The sequence below is a fragment of the Vulpes lagopus genome, chromosome 1 (genome assembly GCF_018345385.1).
Source record: "Vulpes lagopus strain Blue_001 chromosome 1, ASM1834538v1, whole genome shotgun sequence".
In the NCBI taxonomy this organism is placed as follows: Eukaryota; Metazoa; Chordata; class Mammalia; order Carnivora; family Canidae; genus Vulpes; species Vulpes lagopus.
The window spans coordinates 185234120-185255638 of NC_054824.1; the positions used below are offsets into that span (position 1 = coordinate 185234120).

Here is a 21519-nt window from a genome sequence, read left to right on the forward strand (position 1 = left end):
GGAATTTGAGCTGGCTTTCGAACAAGGGAATGGTTTAAATGGGGTAAGACAATTCATATTTTTTAAAGCTTGTTATATTACATGCAAGCTCCCAGATGCACTTAATCCTCACAGCTTTGTGAGATAAGTAACACTGTTTTCTTAAAAGATATAAGAAAACTAAGGCTCAGACACATTATGGAACCTGCCCGCAGCCACAGAACTACTAAACGGCAAAACTAGGATTCAGAACCAGGTCTTTTGGATTTTAAAGCCCACGCTTGCTGCTCCCACTGAGCAGATGTGCGCCAGGGCCTAGTCTTAGTTGGACTAACCTGTACCATAAGCCAGCAGTGAGCACAGTGGTTAGAACCTCTTGATATTTTTAACCTTCTTGATTAACCAATTAAGAAACAGGACTTCTAGTAAATGAGTGTTTGGGGAGATAACACTTCTGAAAATACAGCAAATCGGAAACTTTCTATCCTATCTGAAATCAAAATAGGAAATATGGGTTTTTGAGAAACAAATGAGAAGCTGCCTTGTGGGTCCACCGGCTTGTTCAGTATTTTGTGAGGATGCTGGGTATGAGAAGTTCACATCTGGGAGAATTCCAGAGCCATGGGCAGGCTTATTTCTATTTTAAGAAATACTTAAAAATTGGGATTGGATGACAGCAATTACCTGAATGGTTCATTGTTTCTGGTTTGTCTTTAAACCATTTTCCCCCCTTCCCCAGAGTCTCTTAGCTAATCCTGGGTAGTATAATGACCTACTTCTTTAAATTGTTTCCTCTGAATAAATCTTAGTCTTCTAACCTGGAAAAGGGAAATTGAATGTGATTCACAAATGTGGTGCACTTGTGCTGAAGTGGCTCACTGCTCATTGACATGTAAATAAAATATAGTAATAGCTCAAGGATCCTTCAAGAACTGCAATCCTTCATAATGAAGCTCACAGCGTTTAAAAGAAAGAACATTTGGCACACAAAATTTGTAAGCAGTGGGAAGCAGAGCTGCAGGCTTAGCTGTATCTGTGACAGAAATACTCCTGCACAAGGATTTTGTTTGTCCTTGACAGGTGCTTGTCCCTCCCATCTTAATAGATGCCCTCTGGGGTCACCATGTCTCACTGTCTTCACTGTTGCTCTTGGAAAAGCAAGAGCTTTTCCCTTTATGCACTTCCTAGCCTCCTGTTCTCTCCTCAGCCTATGAAAGTAGACATTCTCCCCACCCTCCTGTCCAGTGAAATTGCTCTATCAGGGCCCTGTGGTGTTCCTGACCATCAGATTCCTCAGCCGCTTCATCTTTTACCTTGAACTCCCAGCAGCACGCTGTGACGTTGGCGGCTGCCTTCCTAAATCTTTATTCTACGTTGACCCCTGAGATACCTACCATCTTTCTTGGCCCACTCCTGTCCTTTCTGACTGCTCCTTCTTGGTATCCTTTTTAGCCCGTTTTCTTCCTCAAACACCTTACGTATTGTTCCCCAGGCTTTCTTTGTTTCTCTTCTCAGGACTCTCTAGCTCATCTTGTCCACTCCAGGCATCTCAGCTGTCGCACGTCTGTATTTCCAGCCCAGACTTCTCTGCTGAGCTTCATGCCACTGCGTGGAAAGGACTTACTAGAACGGTGCCTGATTTCCAGTAGCCACACCTAATGATAGCCATTTCTGGCCATTGTCCCCCCCCCCCCCCCGCCCCCATATTCATGATTTAAGGTATTGTTACAGGTACGCGTTTTTAAGGATTCTTGAGTCCTCTATAGAAAGAGTACAAACAAAACAAACCATTCCCTTCCCTCTGACCCAGAAAAGCTGGAAAGAGAGAGAAAAGTCTATTAGTTTTCATGTATTTTTTTAGGCTTATTTATTTATTTGAGAGAGAGAGAGAGAGAGAGAGAGAGAGAGCATGTAAGGAGGTGGAAGGGAAGCAGGAGAGGGAGAGGGTCCCCAGGCAGACTCATGCAGGGCTGGATCCCAGGACCCTGAGATCATGACCTGCACCGTAATCAAGAGTCAGGCACTCCGGCAGCCCCCATGGCGCAGCGGTTTGGCGCCTGCCTTTGGCCCAGGGCGCGATCCTGGAGACCCGGGATCGAGTCCCCCGTCGGGCTCTCTGCATGGAGCCTGCTTCTCCCTCTGCCTGTATCTCTGCCTCTCTCTCTCTCTCTCTCTCTCTCTCTCTCTCTCTCTCTGTATCTCTATGAATAAATAAATAAAATCTTTTAAAAAAAAAAGAGGCACTCAACCAACCAACCAGGTGCCCCAGTTTTCATGTATTTTAAAAAGTCTCTGTTCAGGTTCCTGCCTAAGTGTCCCCCAGTTGAGAAGCATACAAATGAAGCTAGAAGCCTTCTCTTTTACTTCCACCAAGAAGTAACTTCTTCCTCACCAAATCCTGTCGTTCCTTGTCAAGAATCCTTCAGCTCCACTCCCTCCTCTCCATCCACGACTGCCCTCTGTTGACCTGGGCACTCCCAGCTGGAACTTTGGCCTTCTCCCTTGCCCCCTCCCACCAGTCCATCCTCTCCAGTGCAGATCTGATCAGCTCATTCTCCTGCGTGCAACACGGAACAGTGCCATAAGCAGTGTTGTCCCGGCCTTGGCCTAGGAGGCCTCTTCTCAGTCTCTAGGTTCTGTTCACATCACCTCCTCTGTGTTTTATTTCTCACCCCTTAGACAGTACTAGGTTTCCTATCCAGAGCACAATCTTTTTATAGCATGGCACTTCTTATCTAAATTTTAATTATCACTACTTTATCACGAGATCCTGCTGGGAGTCAGGCCTCCTTTATCTTGAAATGTAGTATCTGGAGTAGGTAAAAAAAAAAAAAAAAAAAGTGTAAGAGGGGACAATGGTCAGTTAAATGGAATAAAGAAAAGGAAGGAATGGATCAACACCCTGTTGATGAAACACTAAAATGCTAAACAAATAAATAGGTAATTGGGGCAATCTTTAAGACTATGACGAATGAATGGATCAACACCCTGTTGATGAAACATTAAAATGGTAAACAAACAAATAAATAGGAAATTGGGGCAATCTTAAAACTATGATGACTTGAACTCTAAATTTCCTCCATAACCTTAATTGAGTCCAGTAGCCATGTTGGAGCATCTACCATAGGCTAGGCACAGTGCTAAATGTAATGATGTCCTGGCAAAAAATAGCCTCCACCTTCCTAAAACTTAGAGAATGGTGGCTACTGGTGAATAGAAGATAAGGAATTTTATTTCACAAGGTCTTAGGCTCATTTTTGTTATGATCTATAGGATAGTAGTTATGCCTAATTTAGTGGGCTGGGCCAGTTACTGGTTTACTTACTACTTTTTAGTGTGAATGGAAAACTTGGTGTGTTCCTTCATTATCAAGTTTTAAAGCTTTGTGTGTAATGACAAGAAAATTCCCCTTTAGCTGAGACTTGGGGGAGATTGACTAAAAAGGGGCATGAGAATTTTGGAGGGTGATGGAACTGTTCTGTAATCTTGATTGCGGTCGTGGCTACCGGACTATACACACTTGTCAAAACCTGGAACTCATAGACCTCTAAACTTTTTAGGGCAGTTTTTACTGTGTGTAAATTATATCTCAGGAAACTTGACTAAAAATGCAACTGAGGCTTAATTAAAGGAATCTGAGTCCTCTAAAAAGTGGAGTGATTGGATAGGGAAGATAATAGATCTCTTTTATAGCCCTTCTCTGAAGAGAAATCTGATTTAAATCCTTGAAGAACTTCTTCCCTTCTAGACCCTTCTCTTCTTCTTCTTTTTTTTTAATATTTTATTTATTTATTTATTCATGAGAGACAGAGAGAAGCAGAGACACGGGCAGAGGGAGAAGCAGACTCCTTGTGGGGAGCTTGATGTGGGACTCGATCCCGGGACCCTGGGATCAGGCCCTCAGCCAAAGGCAGATGCTCAACCAGGGAGCACCCAGGCATCCCAACCCTTCTCTTAGCCCATACTTCAGGAAAGCCCAGAAATCTCTGAAATTGCTAGCAAAAATTTTGTTATACATAATTGCTTTTTATTTTTTTCTGGGAAGAGAAGACAGTTTAAATCTGGTTGTCATGGGATCCCTGGGTGGCGCAGCGGTTTGGTGCCTGCCTTTGGCCCAGGGCGGGATCCTGGAGACCCAGGAACGAGTCCCACGTCGGGCTCCCGGTGCATGGAGCCTGCTTCTCCCTCTGCCTGTGTCTCTGCCTCTCTCTCTCTCTGTGTGACTATCATAAATAAATAAATAATAAAAAAATGTTAAAAAAAAATCTGGTTGTCATAAGTAGGTTACTGTTCAGTAAAGATTGAAAAACACAGGTTTGAGTGCTTTCCTACTTCCCAGGTGCCCCCTTTCTCCTGAAGAAGACCGTGCTAGTGATACCAGCAGCTGGAGACCCATTTCTGGAGTGGGTGGGAGGAGTCTGTGAGTCCACGGACCTTAGTATGTAGAGCCCACCCGGTGCTAACACAGGCCTGTTCCTAATCCCCTCCTTACATGGGCTAGAGCTCCTTTCTCTACCTTCTTGAACCTAAATGCTGGCTCCCTCTCTGTCCTAAGGCTGACCAAAGGCTTTTTTTTTTTGCCCCTGAAATATTTATATTATGGTAGTATATCCTAAAAAGTACCTGTGCGTTCTATATCACTGCCAAATATGATAATAAAGGTTTTTTCTAAGTGTAGATATAAATACATCTTTTTGTTTAAAACAATTCTTTGAATATTAATGATCAGTTTTTAAAGTTTGGAATGCCTAGGTAGCACAGTCGGTGAAGCATCTGACTTGATTTCAGCTCAGGTTGTGATCTCAGAGTCCCTGTGAGATGGAGGCCCCCCCTTCTCAGCACAGAGTCTGCTTGTCCCTCTCCCTCCCCCTTTGCCCCTGCCCCGACTTGAGTACATGCATGCTGTCTCTCTAAAATAAATAAATAAAATCTTTAAAGCCTTTAAAGTTTATAAGTTTCCACAATGCACATATTTTAAGTAGGAAATAATTATTTATCCATAGTCTTCCCATGAGCCATATCCCTGCTAATATCTTCATATGTTGTGTTGATTTTGAGATTATACTGTAGCTTTTTTTTTTTTTTTAAGATTTTATTTATTTATTCGTAAGAGACACAGAGAAACAGAGACAGAGACCGAGGCAGAGGGAGAAGCAGACCCCATGCAGGGAGCCTGATGCGGGACTCAATCCCAGGTCTCCAGGATCACACCCCGAGCCAAAGGCAGATGCCCAACCGCTGAGCCACCCAGGTGCCCCTGTAGTTTTTTTCTTACTAAAATATTATTAAATACTACACAAATACCCAACATATCAATTTTCTGGCTCAAATAAGTCCTGGCTATATTAGCTTCACTATTTTTTAAAATAAAATATTAAAAATACAGTTGAAGCCCTTGCGTAAGTCTCGCTTTCATCCCCCTGACTCCCACCCTAGCTAGAGGTAGTCACTATACTGAATTTGGTGTTTTTGTGATGTGCACATTTTTATTAGTTACTATTCTGTTTCTATGTACACACATATTACTGCTTTTACATGTTTTTGTTCCTTATATAAATTGTATCATTCTGCACACATCATTCTGAAACCTGTTTTTTCATAGCATTCTTTTGTTCATTTTGGTCCATTGTGTAGATGCACCACAGTTTGGTTTTGTTTTTTTTTCTACTAATGGTCACATTTAGGTCATTTTCTTTCTCTCTCTCTCTCTCTCTCTCTCTCTCTCTGTTTTCGTTAATGCTAATTATTCTGCTGTGCTGCTGTGTACATTCTTGTTCATGTTTCCTTATCTAAACATGTAACAGTTTCTCAAGGGTATTAATTTTCAAGTGGAATTTCTGGATCTAAAGAGTGAGTACCTCTTTACTTGAGATGCCAGATTGCTCTCCTGTTTACATTCTCACTAGCAACGTATGAGAGCTTCTACTTTACAACTAATGTTGTACTTGATAATGTCAGTGATTTTTGCTTTTGAGAATCAAAGGAAGATGGAAGTGGTTTCTCCTTGTTTTAATTGGCATTTCATGATCATTAAGTGAAACTGAACATCATCTCTTAGGTTTATAGGCTTTTGGGGTTTCCTGTTTTGTAAATTTCTTGATTATACACTTTGTTATTACTTTTGGATTTTTTGCACCTTTTTAAAATTGGTATAAGTTCTTTACACATTCAAGATACTAATATTTTGCAGGTTACATATTTGTAGTAGTTTGTCTTCTAATGTCTATATAGACTCTGTCATATGAAAGTTCCTTAGTCTATTCAATGGTTCCCCCCTGTTGTTTTATATTTGGATAATTTCCATGAATATTTTGCGTGTTGACTTTCTTGAATTTTCTTCTTTAAAAAATTCAGTGGTGGTGCTGAATTTGACCTGGTCTATTTTGTAGTTGGTGATAAACATTCTAGACAGTTGGCCAAGTCCAGTTGGTGCAGCCTGTGGGCATGAAATAAAGCAGCACTTGCACTTTTGGTGGCTGAATCTGCCATTCTTGGCATCCCTAACACCTGTTCTGACCAATGAACTAACTGTAGAGTGACCTAAATAAGTAAAACATTGTCATTTGTAAAGGTGGCTTTGGCACTTGAAACTGGAGTGTTTTTAATGGAACAAATGTTCAGAGGCACAAGAATTCGAGGCAATATAGTACTTATCAAAGGTAGGTCACAGGAACACCAGACTCACATTGTTTGTAAAGCAGGCAGAATTCTCTAAGCTGTAGTTCGGTGCTATATAACTTCAGAGGTTAGAGCAGGGGTCAGCATTTTGCGGGGTTTATGGGCCACATGGTCTCTGTTGCAACTGCTCAACCCTGCGCCTGCAGCACAGCAAGCAGTAGGCACACAGCCTCGCCCCTTGGTTGCTATGTTGTCCGTCACTGCTTTGGCACTACATGGGAGTTGCTCCACGGCCTTGTAAAGCCTGGAAGATATGTTATCTGACCCTTTACAGGAAGTTTGCAGACTTGGCGCTGTTGATATTTGGGTCCAGATAATTCTTTGTTGCTGCCCCCCCAGGGGACAAAATTGTTCCCTGTTGAGAACCACTGGTCTAGAGGATTCAAGAAATGCTTTGTTTAGCTGAGGGAAATCCTCCCTCTTCTTTTTTCTCCCTCTTTTTAAAAAATAATTATTTTGCATAGTGGAGTTGCAGCTTTGATTCCTTGCTTAAGCTTTAGCTCTGATCTCAGTGTTGAATTAGAGAGGAAAATATGTCACATGAGAACTTGAATAGAATTGTCCTTAAACTATGAAATCAGATCATATCCTGATATGTGACACATATCATATCTGGAAGTCTTCCTAATCTGGAGGCAGCTTATCGACTTGAGCAGTACTTAGTCTCCCTGTGTTTAGCTTTAACCCAGTTATGCCAGATCTGAAATTTGTCCCCACATTTGTCTGTTTTCCCCACATGTGTTCTTTTTTGTCTGCCTCTACCTGTTGGCCTTTGCCAATGGGCTGGGCCTGAGCCTCTACTAAGCAGTATTTACAGCTCGCTTGGTTAGACACAGCAACTAGGATAGCCCAAGGGCAGATGAAATAATATCCAGAGTAAGAATGCAGCGTCTCTCTTGCTCTGTCTTCTTTCACATGAAGGAGCATTCCCCCCCTCCCCTGTCTATGAAATGAGTAGTATCGATTGCCTTGGTACAGTGTATAAAATATGCATCTAATGGAATGGTATTTTGGGCACTATTAGCAGCATTGGCTCTGCCAAGCCCCAAGATTTTTGCCTTCCTCGCCTTTTCTCCTCCCCTTCCTTCTCCTCCTCCTTCTTAGCAGCAGGTTCTTAGCAAATTGCAAGCTTTGCCTCTGGCTTGCTGGATAGCAGTGGAAGTGCAAGCCTTTTCTAGTTTCCAAGGGAGACCGGGTGCTGAGACTGCAGTCTTGCCCAGCAGCCACTTACCTTTCTTGCTATTCGTCTCCACACATCTTTTGACCTTCATTCTGCTATGCAGGCCTGCGCGAGGAGGTAATAGTCTGTTTTCTTGGCGCTCTCTTTATAAAGGGGGCAGAGGGAATGTAGGGGGGTACGGGGTAGGGAATCTGGGGTTAGCAGAGAGTAAATGCTGCCATTAGGAAGAAAGTATCTCTGAAGTGTGCCGTATCTGTGAGCTTGTTCCTATTTGCTGTATCTATAAATATCTTAAAGGTAGGAGCCCCAGCACTATGTTGTATGACTTTAAAGTGCCACATGTAAAAACGCCTCAATGTAATAATGCCTCTGAGAAGCACAGAAGAAAAATGGGAACTTAATCTTTGGAAATTAAATAAAATCAGTTGGTTTTAAACTTCACTGGCTGACAGCCTGCATTCTGTTAGGCTTATGTTATATGAGCTGAATCTGTTTTCAGGTTTAAGGAGAGAGCACGGTGATAATGTCTCTTAATTGGATTCTCCAGTCTTCTAGAGCTGTGCTTTCCAATATGGTAGCCAGTCGCCGTGAGTGGCTATTTAGATTTAAGTTAATTAAAAAATAAGATTAAAAATTTATTTCCTCTACCACATTTTAGGTGCTCGGTAGTCACCTAAAGTGTGCTGTGACCGGCAGCTACCATATTGGACTCTGAAGGTATACAACTTTTCCATTATCATACGAAGTTCGTTGGACCATACTACGAGTGACCTACAGAATATAGGAAATTTAGTATTTGACCAGAACCAATGAATAATGGACATTTTAGTGAAAAGACGTAGAGACTGTTTGTCCAGAATCAGCATATAATTATGGATTCACTAGAGTTTAAAGCAACATGGGACCTTAAAACTATAGACTTACCCTTTATTTTGTAAGTGAAGAAACTAAAGTACCAAGAAATTAAGTGATTCTCTTTAAGGTGAAGCAAGTAGGTAATGGCAGAACCGAAACTAGAACCCAGTGCCTGTTCTTTCTACTGTACCACAGTGTTAGCATCCCATACCCAACTGGAAATAGCAAGGAAAACTTGAACTAAAACCTACCCGCTAGGGCCCCAGCAACTGTAGAGTCAACATATCCTCTGAAAGAGACGTAGGTCCTTCATATCACCTGTCACTTGTATTTTGTTCATGACAGCTTTATAGCATGTTGGTGGCAACCTCTGAAAATGTAAAAATCATTCTTTCCCCAGATAGAGTGTTGATTATGGCATACTTTTGGGAAACCATCAGGGGAAGATAGGAAAAGTCTAATGCAAGATGTCTTTATTCACCAATTCCTGACACTGCTAGATTTGGAGAAAGAAATGTCTTGCTCCATAAATCTACATAATTAGCATACCATGGTATGAGTTGTGAAGAAATAGTTTGCATCTCAGTGGTGCAATGTAAGAGACGCTGTACTAGAAGCAGAGACCATGGTTAATGGTCCCTTTAGGCCTGTGGCTGAACAGCATTGTGAGCTTAGGCAAGTATGTTAATGTTTCCTTAGGCTTATATCAACTCATCTCTAAGATAGGAATTTGTCATCTCTAGCTGAAGTCTTGGGATTAGATCAGATGACTTCTTGAAGCCATAAAGTCTTTAGCCACGGGTTTATGAGTCTGTTAATCCTCTGTCTCCCTCCCCTAAAGCTATCTCTATATGCTTCGAGATTAATATCAAAGCAGTTTCTTTTGGCCTTTCTGGAATACCTTTGTTTCCATATCCTCATACATAGGATGCAGTCCAGGGAATGACAAGCTGTCTTACAAGGCCGTGAGATATTCTGTAATTAATGACCATGGCCTCATGAGTGCTGTAAAAGACACATACTAACCATGGTCCTTCCCTGTTTGAGACTAACCATGTAAGTACCCTCTCTCATCAGTAGAGATTTTAGAAACAAGACTCCTTAAAGCTATTTTAAAAACCAGTTTCTTATTCCAGACAAAATTTTATTCTCTCAAAATTCCAGGGAAAACAGCTTTGTTCTTGCCTTGGAGATCATGGAGATTTTTTCATTCTTCCCCTTACAGTAGTTTTACATTTTTTAGGTAGCCCTTTGAACCTTCCTAGGGGATATTTTCAAGGGAATTAAGACCTCTTCCAAATGAATTATCCATTTCTGGTAAAGATAATTAAGGGGAACTCTTATTAGTTTAGATGGGTTGGGTGTTACAGTACTCCCAGCCGTTCTTTTCCAAATTACCACTAGTGAGCTTTGAATGTGTTGATGAAAATAATGTAGTAGGTGGAGTGGTGGTGCTCTGATAGCAGCAGCAATCAAGCCGCGCTGAGTACCTTCCATGTGCCAGCTAGTGTTCTAGGTGCTTTATGTGTTTTATTTGATCTTTACAAGAACCCTGTCTGTACCTGCTAATATCTATTACAGCTGTTAACATCTTCCTCATATGAGAAGCGTGGGTTTAGAGTACTTAAATATTTCATCCAAGATCATTTAGCAAGGAAGCTGAGCCAGTGTTCAAACCAGGCAGTTTGATTCCCATCAGGATACTTTATCACGACACTGTCGTTGTCAGAAGATATTTTAGGTCTTCTATTATTATTTATTGTGACTTTCTTCAGGTTCACTGGTGATTTACTGGGCATTTTGCACAGCTTTTTTTTTTTTTTTTTAAGATTTATTTATTTATTTATGATAGACACACAGAGAGAGAGGCAGAGACACATGCAGAGGGAGAAGCAGGTTCCATGCCAGGAGCCTGATGTGGGACTCGTTCCTGGGACTCCAGGATCGCGCCCTGGGCCAAAGGCAGGCGCTAAACCGCTGAGCCACCCAGGGATCCCCCTTTTGCACAGCTTCTTAAGATAAAACTAGTCCATCTAAGTATATAAAGGGTCCCTATGAATTGAACATGCAGAGAACAAATTATTTTTGTGAGGTCATGCTAATTCTCTGTAATTATTTGAATTCCACTGATTATGTAACCTCAAGGTCTTAGCAAATACAAAAAAAAAAAAAAAATGCTACCTGCCCTCTAGGAAACACATAGATATGGTAATCAAAGTATTTTGGCATTGGATTCCTTTCTCTACCACTGGGTTGGGGATGTTAGCCTACTTTTATCTGGATGTCAGAAAGCCGGAGATAGATGTAAACCCACGGCTTCTGCTATACTTTCTACTGTACTGTTTTGTGAACACAGACGTATCTTTTTTTTCATAGCAATAAGGAATTGTGTAGCGCTCAGATTTCCTGGATGATTCAGATGTTTCTCAGAAAGAGCAAGGTGTGTTGAGCGTGGGTTTGATGTAGTGTAGGAGTCACCGAATTTTTTCTGTAAAGGGCCAGTTAGTGAATATTTTAGGCTTTGCAGGCTATTTTGTCTCCACTGCAAATATTAAACTCTGTTGCTGTGGTTAGGTAAAACTTTATTTTGTTATAAAAATATGGCAGGCTCAGGACTAGAATTTGTTCACCACCTGGTCTAGATTTTAGAAAGTGCAAGGACCTGGGCTCTACTGAAAACTGAGTAAGTACATCCTCAAGGCAACCATAGTTAGGTGCACCAATTTTGTGAACCTTGGAATCCACATCTAGGTAAAGGAGAATGAATGAAAATGTTGCTTCCTTCCTCAGAATATTTACAAATTCAAGTACTGGAGTTTTCTGGGTTTATGTTTTTGTTTTTGTCTTTTTACAGTTTAAATCATAAACATCTCATATTTTGACAACAGATAACAAAATAGTATATATGATATTCACTAAAAATAATAATATACTAAATACATAGATAAGTACATAGATAATAATCTAGACATAGATGAAAATAGAATGAAAATGGGTTATTTTCATGTGGTGAAATTTTAGTTTATTTTTGTTTTTACATTTTTGTCTTCTAACTTTTCCATGAAAAATGTGTATGATTTCAAATACTTAAGATTTCAAGTCAGGTACAGTGTTATTGATCTGATCTACCAGTCCTGTTTTTACTACTCTATTTCTCTCATTCAATAAAACTCTTGAGTATGCGGTGGGATAAGCCAGTTTGAAGCTCTTTTCTTTCACTATGGCTCCTATCTAATATGCAAAGGAAGGTTAACAGTCAATAATGAAGTATAATACTGATGCCGTATATATTTTGCGGGTAGAAATGACATGTGAGTAGGCTGGTGGGTAACCCAGATGGAATTTCATGGGGAGTTAGTCCCTGGGGGCTGGTCCAGACTTTGTAGGTTTGGAGACTTAATTTTTTTCAGTTCACCCAGAGGAGAGGAAGATACTAAGTAAGGACTCAAACCTATCCAAACATACAGTGGATTGATACATGTATCAGAATCCAATTTATTGGGACACCTGGGTGGCTCAGTGGTTGAGCATCTACCTTTGGCTCAGGTTGTGATCCCAAGGTCCTGGGATCGAGTCCCACGTCAGGCTCCCTGCATGGAGCCTGCTTCTCCCTCTGCCTGTGTCTCTGCCTCTGTGTGTGTGTGTGTGTGTGTGTTGTGTCTCTAATGACTAAATAAATAAAATCTTAAAAAAAAAAAAGAATTTCAATTTACTAATACACATTGAGAGGAAAAGTGTGACTGTTAAAATATAGCTTGGTTGGAGACTTCTGCTTCAGGATATAGTATATCTTTTTTTTTTTTTTAATCCTGCTATTATTGCATTTCTTTTTTTTTAAGATTCTATTAATTTATTCACGAGACACACACACACACACACACACACACACACACACAGAGGCAGAGAGACAGGCAGAGGGAGAAGCAGGCTCCATGCAGGGAGCCCGATGTGGGGCTCAGTCCCGGGTCTCCAGGATCACGCCCTGAGACGAAGGCAGGCACCAAACTGCTGAGCTATCCAGGGATCCCTAGTATTATCTTTTATTAGACAAACTCTCCCACTGAGAATAAGTAGGAAAACTGGGTAGATATTAGAAAGTATCTTTGAAGGTATTGGAGAGTTATTAAGAAAATGAGGACTTGAGGGATCAAGATCCTGGAGAGAAGGAAGTCATAAAGAGGTGAGCCCAGCATTTGGCTGTGCTTTCCCACTTGAGGCATTTGCTGATTAATAAAGCCATAGCTACAAGACTAAGAAACTGGGCAGGATTTTCAATAGTCTCATGGAGCTGAGGGAACAAAAACTGGAGTTCAGGAAGTGGGGCCCCATACTTCCATCTGAGACCACTGAAGGGCTACATTCTAGAACTAAGGGCTTCCCAGAAATAGACCAGCCCTTGCAAAGACTGAGGCTAGTTTCCAGTCAGCTCCATCTCAAGGTAGATGAGGATCATTTGCCTTGACCCTGTAGTTCTCAAAGAATGGTCTCCAGGTCAGAAGCATCACAGAGCCCCAATTAGAAACGCAAATTCTCAGACCCTACTCCAGACATACTGAATCAGGACTTCTGGGGGTGGGGCCTAACAATTTGTATTTCACAAGCTCCCTAAGAAATTCTGATGTAGATGAAAGTTTGAGAATTATTTCCTTAACCTAACTGCAAGAGGAAAAGAATATCCTCTTATTGAAAATGTTGGGCAGTTATTCTCAACCTTCCTGGGCTCTCAATGTCTGAGCAGGGATGGGTTCAGTGTTAAATGTGATGAATAGTGTATTTTGTATTGTTTAAATTGCATTTCCCATATAATGTGAGAATCGTCCAGGAGAAGGCAGCTTCCTGCATGCAGTGTGCTTTTTTTTTTTTTTTAAACAAGTAACAACTCTTTTTAAGAAACAGTTATTTTTACTTTGAAGTCATATTGATGAGAAGATATATATGCACTTAAAATTTTCCTAGTAAAGACGTGTATTCAAGTGTAAAAAAAGTGTTTTGTTTTTGTTTTTGTTTTTTTTTAGAAATTAGCAGACATACCAAGAAATAAGACTGATTTACTAAAAAACTAAGAGGAAAAAACAAACAGTAAGAGCAGAGCCAGATATTGATGTTATCAGACATAGACTTTAAAATAATTATGGTTATTCAAGAAATTGGAAGATGGAGAATTTCAACAGAGAACTGCAATTTATTTTGTAAAGAATCAAATGGAAATTCTAAAACCAAAAATTTAAATTTAAAAATCTAAATAACTCATTCAAAATTCAACTGGTGAGTTTATAGTAGACCAACTGAAGAGAAGATTATTAGACTAACCAGATGGACAGTAGAAATTATCTAAAATGAGATGCCCAGCTGGCTCAGTTGGAAGAGTGTGCAACTCTCAATTTGGGGTTGTGAGTTCAAGCTCCACATTGGGTGTAGGTAGAAGTTACATGTATAAATAAAACTTAAAAAAGTAGAAGGTACATGTATAAATAAAACTTAAAAAAAGAAAGAGAATGAAAATATCCAGAATGAAAATATCCAGAGAGAGAAAAGGATGGGAAATACAGAAAAAGCATAATAAAGAAATAGGGCATGGCCAATAAAAGTCTAACATAAGTAGAATTGGAGTGCAGAGGAAGAAAAAAGAAGAATTAGCTGCTTTTTTTCCTGGAATACCATTTTTTACTTGAAAGAATGACTGGGCAGACTATGATCATTTAGACTTGGGTTCTTGGCAGATATGTTCTTGAAAATGAATGAAGTGAACTTGTCACAAAGTATTTGTTGCCACTCATAAAGTTTTAAATTTCAAGAAGGTAGAATTTTGGAAAACTTATTTCTGCTACTAAGAGTGGTATAATTGACTACTTCCCAATATTTAAAGACTGTCCTAAGATCAAAGGTGATATTAAAGAATGTGATTTTTTGTTTTATTTTTCTATAATTTTTTAATTGAGATACTATTGACATATCATTGTATTAGTTTTAGATATACAACATAATGATTTAATAAACATATATATACAAAATGATTATTACAATAAGTAATATAACATCCATCATCATGTATAATTATAATTTTTTCTCATAAGAACTTTTGAAGTTACTCTGCTAGCAACTTGTAAGTATATAATACAGCATTGTTAATTGTAGGCACCATATTGTACATTATATACCCAGGATTTACTAATCTTGTAAACGGAATTGTGTACCTTTTGAGCACCCTCACCTACTTTGCCCACCCTCTTCTCCCTGCCTCCATTAACCATAAATCAGTACTCTGTATCTATGAGTTTTTGTTTTTTAAGATTGCACATTTAAGTGAGATCAGATTTTTTTCCCTAATGTTTTATATGAGTTCTTTATCTATTTTGGATATTAACCCCTTATCAGTTCTATGATTTGCTAATATTTTCTTCCATTCTTTAAGTCACCTTTTCATTTTGTTGATGATTTGCTTTGCTGTGCAGAAGCTTTTCAGTTTGATACAGTCCCGCTTATTTATTTTTGCTTCAGTTGCCTTTGCTTTTGATGTCAAATCAAAAAAAAAAAAAAAAAATCATTGCACGGCCAATGTCAAGGAGCTTATCCCCTATGTTACAGAATGTGATTTATAAAATTATTATTCTATAATGAAATGTGTTAACATTTGGAAGATCTGTACCAGTGTTTTCCACATGACCAATGTGCAAAGACCCAAAGTTATGCATGGCTAAGAAGGTCCATTCAAAGTGCAAGGTAGACCAATAGATTTCAGCGTAGCAGAGTATGAACAGTCAATTAATATGGTTTCAGATTCCACATTGCTACTAACATTTAAGAAACTACCACTCATGATTTAGTATAGTATCCAAGAAGAATATCCATAATTATCTAAAAAGGCTATTATAATACTCCTGACTTTTCCAATTACAGACTTACATAAGACTGCATATTCTTTATATATTTTAACTGAAACACCATTTTGCAACATATTGAATGAAGCATGTGTGAAATTCTGGCACTCTTCTGTTAAGCTAACGTTAAAGAAAATTATAAAAATGTAATAAAAAACAAAACAAAACAAAACAAAAAAAATGTAATAAACACTAAATTTGTTTTAGATAATAGTTACTTTTCATAAGAGATATTATTCATGGAACTTTTTGTAATAGGTTTATTATTTTTAAATACATTAGTGCATTTTTTTTAAATTTCTCAGTTTGAATTTCTGCTAAGGGTAAATATTAAGAGATGTACATAAACAAAAGCTCTTTGGAAGACATCAGTAATTTTTAAAAATGTAAAAGGGCCCTGAGACCAAAAAATTGAGAATCATTGCTACAGATACTAAAATGATAATCAAAATATATAAGAATATTATGAATAGTGTTGTGCCACTAAATGTAAAAATATTAAGTTTTTTGAAAAATAATACCAAAACAGGAAATCTGACTAGGCAGTGTGGCGGGATACAAAATCAATGCCCAGAAATCAGTGGCATTTCTATACACTAACAATGAGACTGAAGAAAGAGAAATTAAGGAGTCAATCCCATTTACAATTGCACCCAAAAGCATAAGATACCTAGGAATAAATCTAACCAAAGAGGTAAAGAATCTATACCCTAAAAACTACAGAACACTTATGAAAGAAATTGAGGAAGACACAAAGAGATGGAAAAATATTCCATGCTCATAGATTGGAAGGATTAATATCTATAATATATTAATAATATATTAATATTGTGAAAATGTCTGTGTTACCCAGGGCAATTTACGCATTCAATGCAATCCACATCAAAATACCCTGGAGTTAATCTTAAGATTTGTGTGGAATCAGAAAAGACCTCGAATAGCCAGGGGAATGTTGAAAAAGAAAACCAGAGCCGGGGGCATCACAATGCCAGATTTCAGGTTGTACTACAAAGCTGTGATCATCAAGACAGAGTGATACTGGGACAAAAACATGGATCAATGGAACAGAACAGAGAACCCAGAAATGGGCCCTTAACTCTATGGTCAACTAATATTCGACAAAGCAGGAAAGCCTATCCACTGGAAAAAGGACAGTCTCTTCAGTAAATGGTGCTGGGAAAATTGGAGAGTCACATGCAGAAGAATGAAACTAGACCATTCTCTTACATCAGACACAAAGATAAACTCAAAATGGATGAAAGATCTAAATGTGAGACAAGAATCCATCAAAATCCTATAGGCCTGAATCAATTAAAGAAATTAACCCCTTATTTAAAACCCTCCTATAAAATCCAGATGGCTTCATTGGTGCACTTCGCTGTTTAAGGAGGAAACAACCTTAATCTTACACAAATTCTTATAGAAAATAGACAAGGAGGGGCACCTGGGCAGCTCAGTTAAGCATTCGCCTTTAGCTTGGGTCCTGATCCCAGGGTTCTGAGATCGAGCCCTGCATTGTATTCCCTGCTTGATGGGGAGCCTGCTTCTCCCTCCCTCTGCCTGCCAGTCCCCCTGCCTGTGCTCTCTCTCTCTGTCAAATAAACAAATAAATAAAATCTTAAAGTAGACAAGGAGAAAACACTTTCAACTTCTATAATCTTAATTCCCAGACCTGGTTAGGTTATTATAAGAAGGGAAATAATAGGCTAATTTCTCTAATAAATATGGATGGAGAAATCGTAAACTAAATAATACTGAATCTGTATAAAAGTAAGTCTACGTATAGAGGTGCTTGGCTGGCTCAGTCAGTAGAGCATGCAACTCTTGATCTCAGGGTTGTAAGTTCAAACCCCATGTTGAGTATACAGCATACCTTTAAAAAATGAAATAAAATAAATATTTTTTTTTAAAAAAAGATGATGATACAGTCATGGCCAAGTTGAGCTTATCCTAAGAATCCACTCTTATGTTGTCATTCAAAAATTACTCAGTGTGATTCACCATATTAATAGAAAAAAGATGGAAAATGATAAAAAATCTCAGTATACGGGGAAGAAAAGCATGTGATAAGTTTGACACACCCTAATGATTAAAAACCAGAACCAATAACAAAAAAACCTCTTAGCCTATTCCAATTGGAATGGAAAGGAATAGATTGAACTTGAGAAGCAGCGTCTACAGAAATCTTGCAGTAGACATCACAGTGATAAATTGCTGAATGCTTTCTCTCTGAAGGCAAGAACAAAGCATGGAAACTTCCTGCCGTCACTCCTTTTCAACATGTCCTGGAGGTTCTAGCCAGAGCATTACAGCAAGAAAAGAAAAATTGTAAGGATATGGAAAGAAGAAATGAAATCCTCATTTTACAAAAGGCATAATTCTGCATGAAGAGTAATACATGTATAAGTAATGTCTTGGATTATGCAGTTTTCACTGATAGCATTTCTATCATTTTGATTGTGTGCAAGTTCATTTTTAGATGTAGAAATCACTTCAGTATGTGGAAGTACCTTGTCATGCCTCAAGTACGTGCAGCAAGGGTCTTACTTGTGCTGTTACTTTTTTTCTCTACAGGTCGTATCTGACTCCTGTACGGGATGAGGAAGCAGAGTCTTTACGGAAAGCACGCTCCAGACAAGCTCGGCAGACTCGAAGGTCTACTCAAGTGAGTGTGGCCTTCTTTTTTATGTCATTTTGTCTACCTTTCTGTTGGAAGTACAATGAAAAAATCTTAAGATGAGCGCCTTATTCCGGCCACTGTTGTAAAAGTTTTCACTTGTGTTAAGTCTTACACTACAGAGTATCAGATAAATTTATAGCTGCATCTACCCACTCTCACTTTTATTTCTCCAGGCTCAGAACAGGTTTATCTCCTTTCCTTTGCAAGATTACTCATTCCTTTTGTGTTTACAAAGCTACATTCTTGAGAATCCCTAAAGGAGAAGAGTTTGGCAGTTCCTTAAATTGTTGTATATACTACAGTTACCATGTGACCCATCAGTTCTCCTCTTAGGTATATAGTCGAGAGAAATGAAAATACATGTCCACACAAAAACTTGTTCATAGATGTTTATAACAGCATTATTCACAATAGCCTAAATTCCAAATTCAGCGTTATCTTTGAACTCTGGCCAGAGTGGACTTGCTATGTAGACATCCACTACGCATGTGTGGAGTTTGCAAGCTTGCTGTAGGGTTGAATCCTGAGCTCTCAGCGGCAGCAAGGTTTAGCCTTGTGTGGCTAAGTGTGCCTCAGCTATTCTCAGCAGATGTAGGAGTGGTGGGCATAGGCTGAGCCGTCGAGCAGACCAAATAAATTAAGCAGTTAGCATAACTGGGGAAAAAAGAAAACAAATTTCCATTAACAAAGGAATGGATAAACAAAGTATTATATATCCATATAATAGAATTTTATTTGGTAATAAAAAAAAAGTGCCCTGATACATGCTAATGCTGCAATGTGCATGAACCTTAGGAAAACATGTTAAGTGAAAGAAATCAGAGATGATTCCATTTATCTGAAAATATCCAGAATAGGCAAAGCCAAAGAAATAGAAAATAGATTAGAGAGGTATCTGGGTAGTTCAGTCAGATAAGCGTCCAACTCTTGATTTCAGCGCAGGAAATGAGCTCAGGGTCATACAACAGGCTCTGTGCTAGACATGGAGCCTCCTAAGATTTTCTCTCTCCGTCTCCTTCTGCCCCTCCCCCCCTCACTCTCACTCTCTCTAAAAAAAGAAAAAGAAAAAAAAATAGATTAGTGGCTGCCAGGGGTGGGAGAGAGGGAGGAATGGGAGTGACTGCTGATGGATGTGGAGTTTCTTTTTGGGGTGATGAAATATTCTGGAATGAGATGCTGATGATGGTTGCACAGCTCTGAATATGCTAAAACCATGGAACTATACAGGCATACCTCATTGCCCTTCACAGATACTGCTTTTTTTTTTTTTTTTTTTTTTAACAAATTGAAAGTTCAGAGTTCAGTGGGGGATGTCACTGCAGTTGTGGTGGAAATAGCAAGGGGACTAGAATTAGCAGTGGAGCCTGAAGATGGAACTGAATGGCTACAGTGTCACGGTCAAACATAAACAGGTGGGAAGTTGCTTCTTACGGACACGCAGAAAAAGTTGTTTCTTGAGATGGAACCTGCTCCTGGTGAAGATGCTGTGAAGATTGTTGAAATGATGACAAAGAATTTAGAATATTATGTAAACTTAGTTGATAAAGAAGTGGCAGGGTTTGAGAGGATTGACTCCAGTTTTGAAAGCAGTTCTGTGGGTGTAAAATGCTGTCAAACAGCATCGTACGCTATCAAGAAATTGTTCATGAGAGCAAGAATCAAGCAATGTGGCACATTTCCTTCATTGTGGTTGCATTGTAAGAAATTGCCACAGCCACCCTTATCAGTCAGCAGCCATTAACATAAAGGCAGGATCCTCCACCAGTAAAAAGACTGTGACTCCCTGAGATCTCAGATGATGGTTAGCATTTGTTAGCAGTAAAGTATTTTTTAACTAAAGTGTGTACATTGTTGTTTGGACATAATGCTATTGCACACGTAACAGACCACCGCATAGTGTAAGCATAACTTTTGTGTGTACCAGGAAACCAAAAAACTTATATTTGTGATCACTGTATTGTGATATGCACTTTATCACGGTGGTCTGGAACCAGACCCTCAGTATCTCTGAGGTATGCCTATACTTTAGAAGGGTAGTTTTTATAATATGGGAGTTAGGTTTCAATAAAGGTATCTATTTTAAAGATTTATTTGTTTATTAGAGAGAGCATGTGTACATGCACAGGGTGGAGGAAGGAGCAGAGGGAGAGGAAGAGAAAGAATGTTAAGCAGACTCCCTGCTGAGCACAGAGCTTGATCTCAGGACCCTGGGGTCATGACCTGGGCCAAAATCAAGAGTTGGACACTGAACCAGCTGAGCCACTCAGCTGCTCCTTAAAGATTTTCTTTTCTTTTTTTATTTTTTTAGAATTTGTTACCTTTACTTTTAATGTAATTTAATTATAAGTTTATAAAATTTATGTATTGTTTCATTGAAGTATAGTTGCCATATAATGTTAAATTAGTTACAGTCTCACCTCTGGTAACCACAGGTTTATTTTCTGTATTTATAGGTCTGTTTCTGCTTTGTTTTTTAATTTTTTATTATTTTTTATTTTTTTATAGATCTGCCTTATCCTTTTACTTTTAAAAATTTTATTTCAATTCAGGATCCCTGGGTAGCTCAGTGTCTGAGCGACTGCCTTCGGCCCAGGGCGTAACCCTGGGGTCCTGGGATCGAGTCCCACATCCGGCTCCCTGCATGGCGCCTGCTTCTCCCTCTGCCTGTGTCTCTACCCCTTTCTCTGTGTCTCTCATGAATAAATGGATAAAATCTTTAAAAAAAAAAAAAATCCCTAAGGGAGCCATTGAAGTGCAGAAGAGTCTGATATAACCTGCGTTTATAAAAATATGTATTTTTATATAACATTTATTATAGTAAATAATATATATATATATATATATATATATATATATATATATATATATATATATATATTATACACACACACACACATACTCCATGCCCAGTGTGGAGCCCAGTATGGGGCTTAAATTCATGACTTTGAGATCAAGACCTGAGCTGAGATCAAGAGTTGGAGGCTATGGGGCACCTGGATGGCTCAGTCACTCTCTCTCCCTCTAAAAAAAAAAAATAATAAATAAATAATAAATAAAAGTTGGCCACTTAACAGATGCCCCAATCTGTGTTATATTTTGCAAAAATCACCATGCAGAGAATTGATGGGAGTGGTCAGCAAAAGTATATTTGTCAAGGCAGGAGACAAGAAGACCTGTTAGGCTGTCACAGTAGTCCAAGCTAGGAGGACAAGACCACGAACTCAGTCGGGATGCAATGGCAAGGAGACGGGAGAGAAAGCTGTGACTTG

At 39.0% G+C, this 21519-nt stretch overlaps 1 protein-coding gene across 7 annotated transcripts in view; it reads left to right on the plus strand.

Annotated features, from left to right (window-relative positions):
• PPP1R12B (protein phosphatase 1 regulatory subunit 12B) overlaps positions 1–21519 on the plus strand; it is a 205852-nt gene that overhangs the window by 96303 nt on the left and 88030 nt on the right. For all 7 annotated transcript variants that reach the window (XM_041759164.1, XM_041759157.1, XM_041759183.1 and 4 more), the window contains one exon: positions 18145–18235. In XM_041759164.1, the coding sequence (XP_041615098.1) occupies positions 18145–18235 (91 nt within the window). The remainder of the gene's footprint in view (positions 1–18144; positions 18236–21519) is intronic.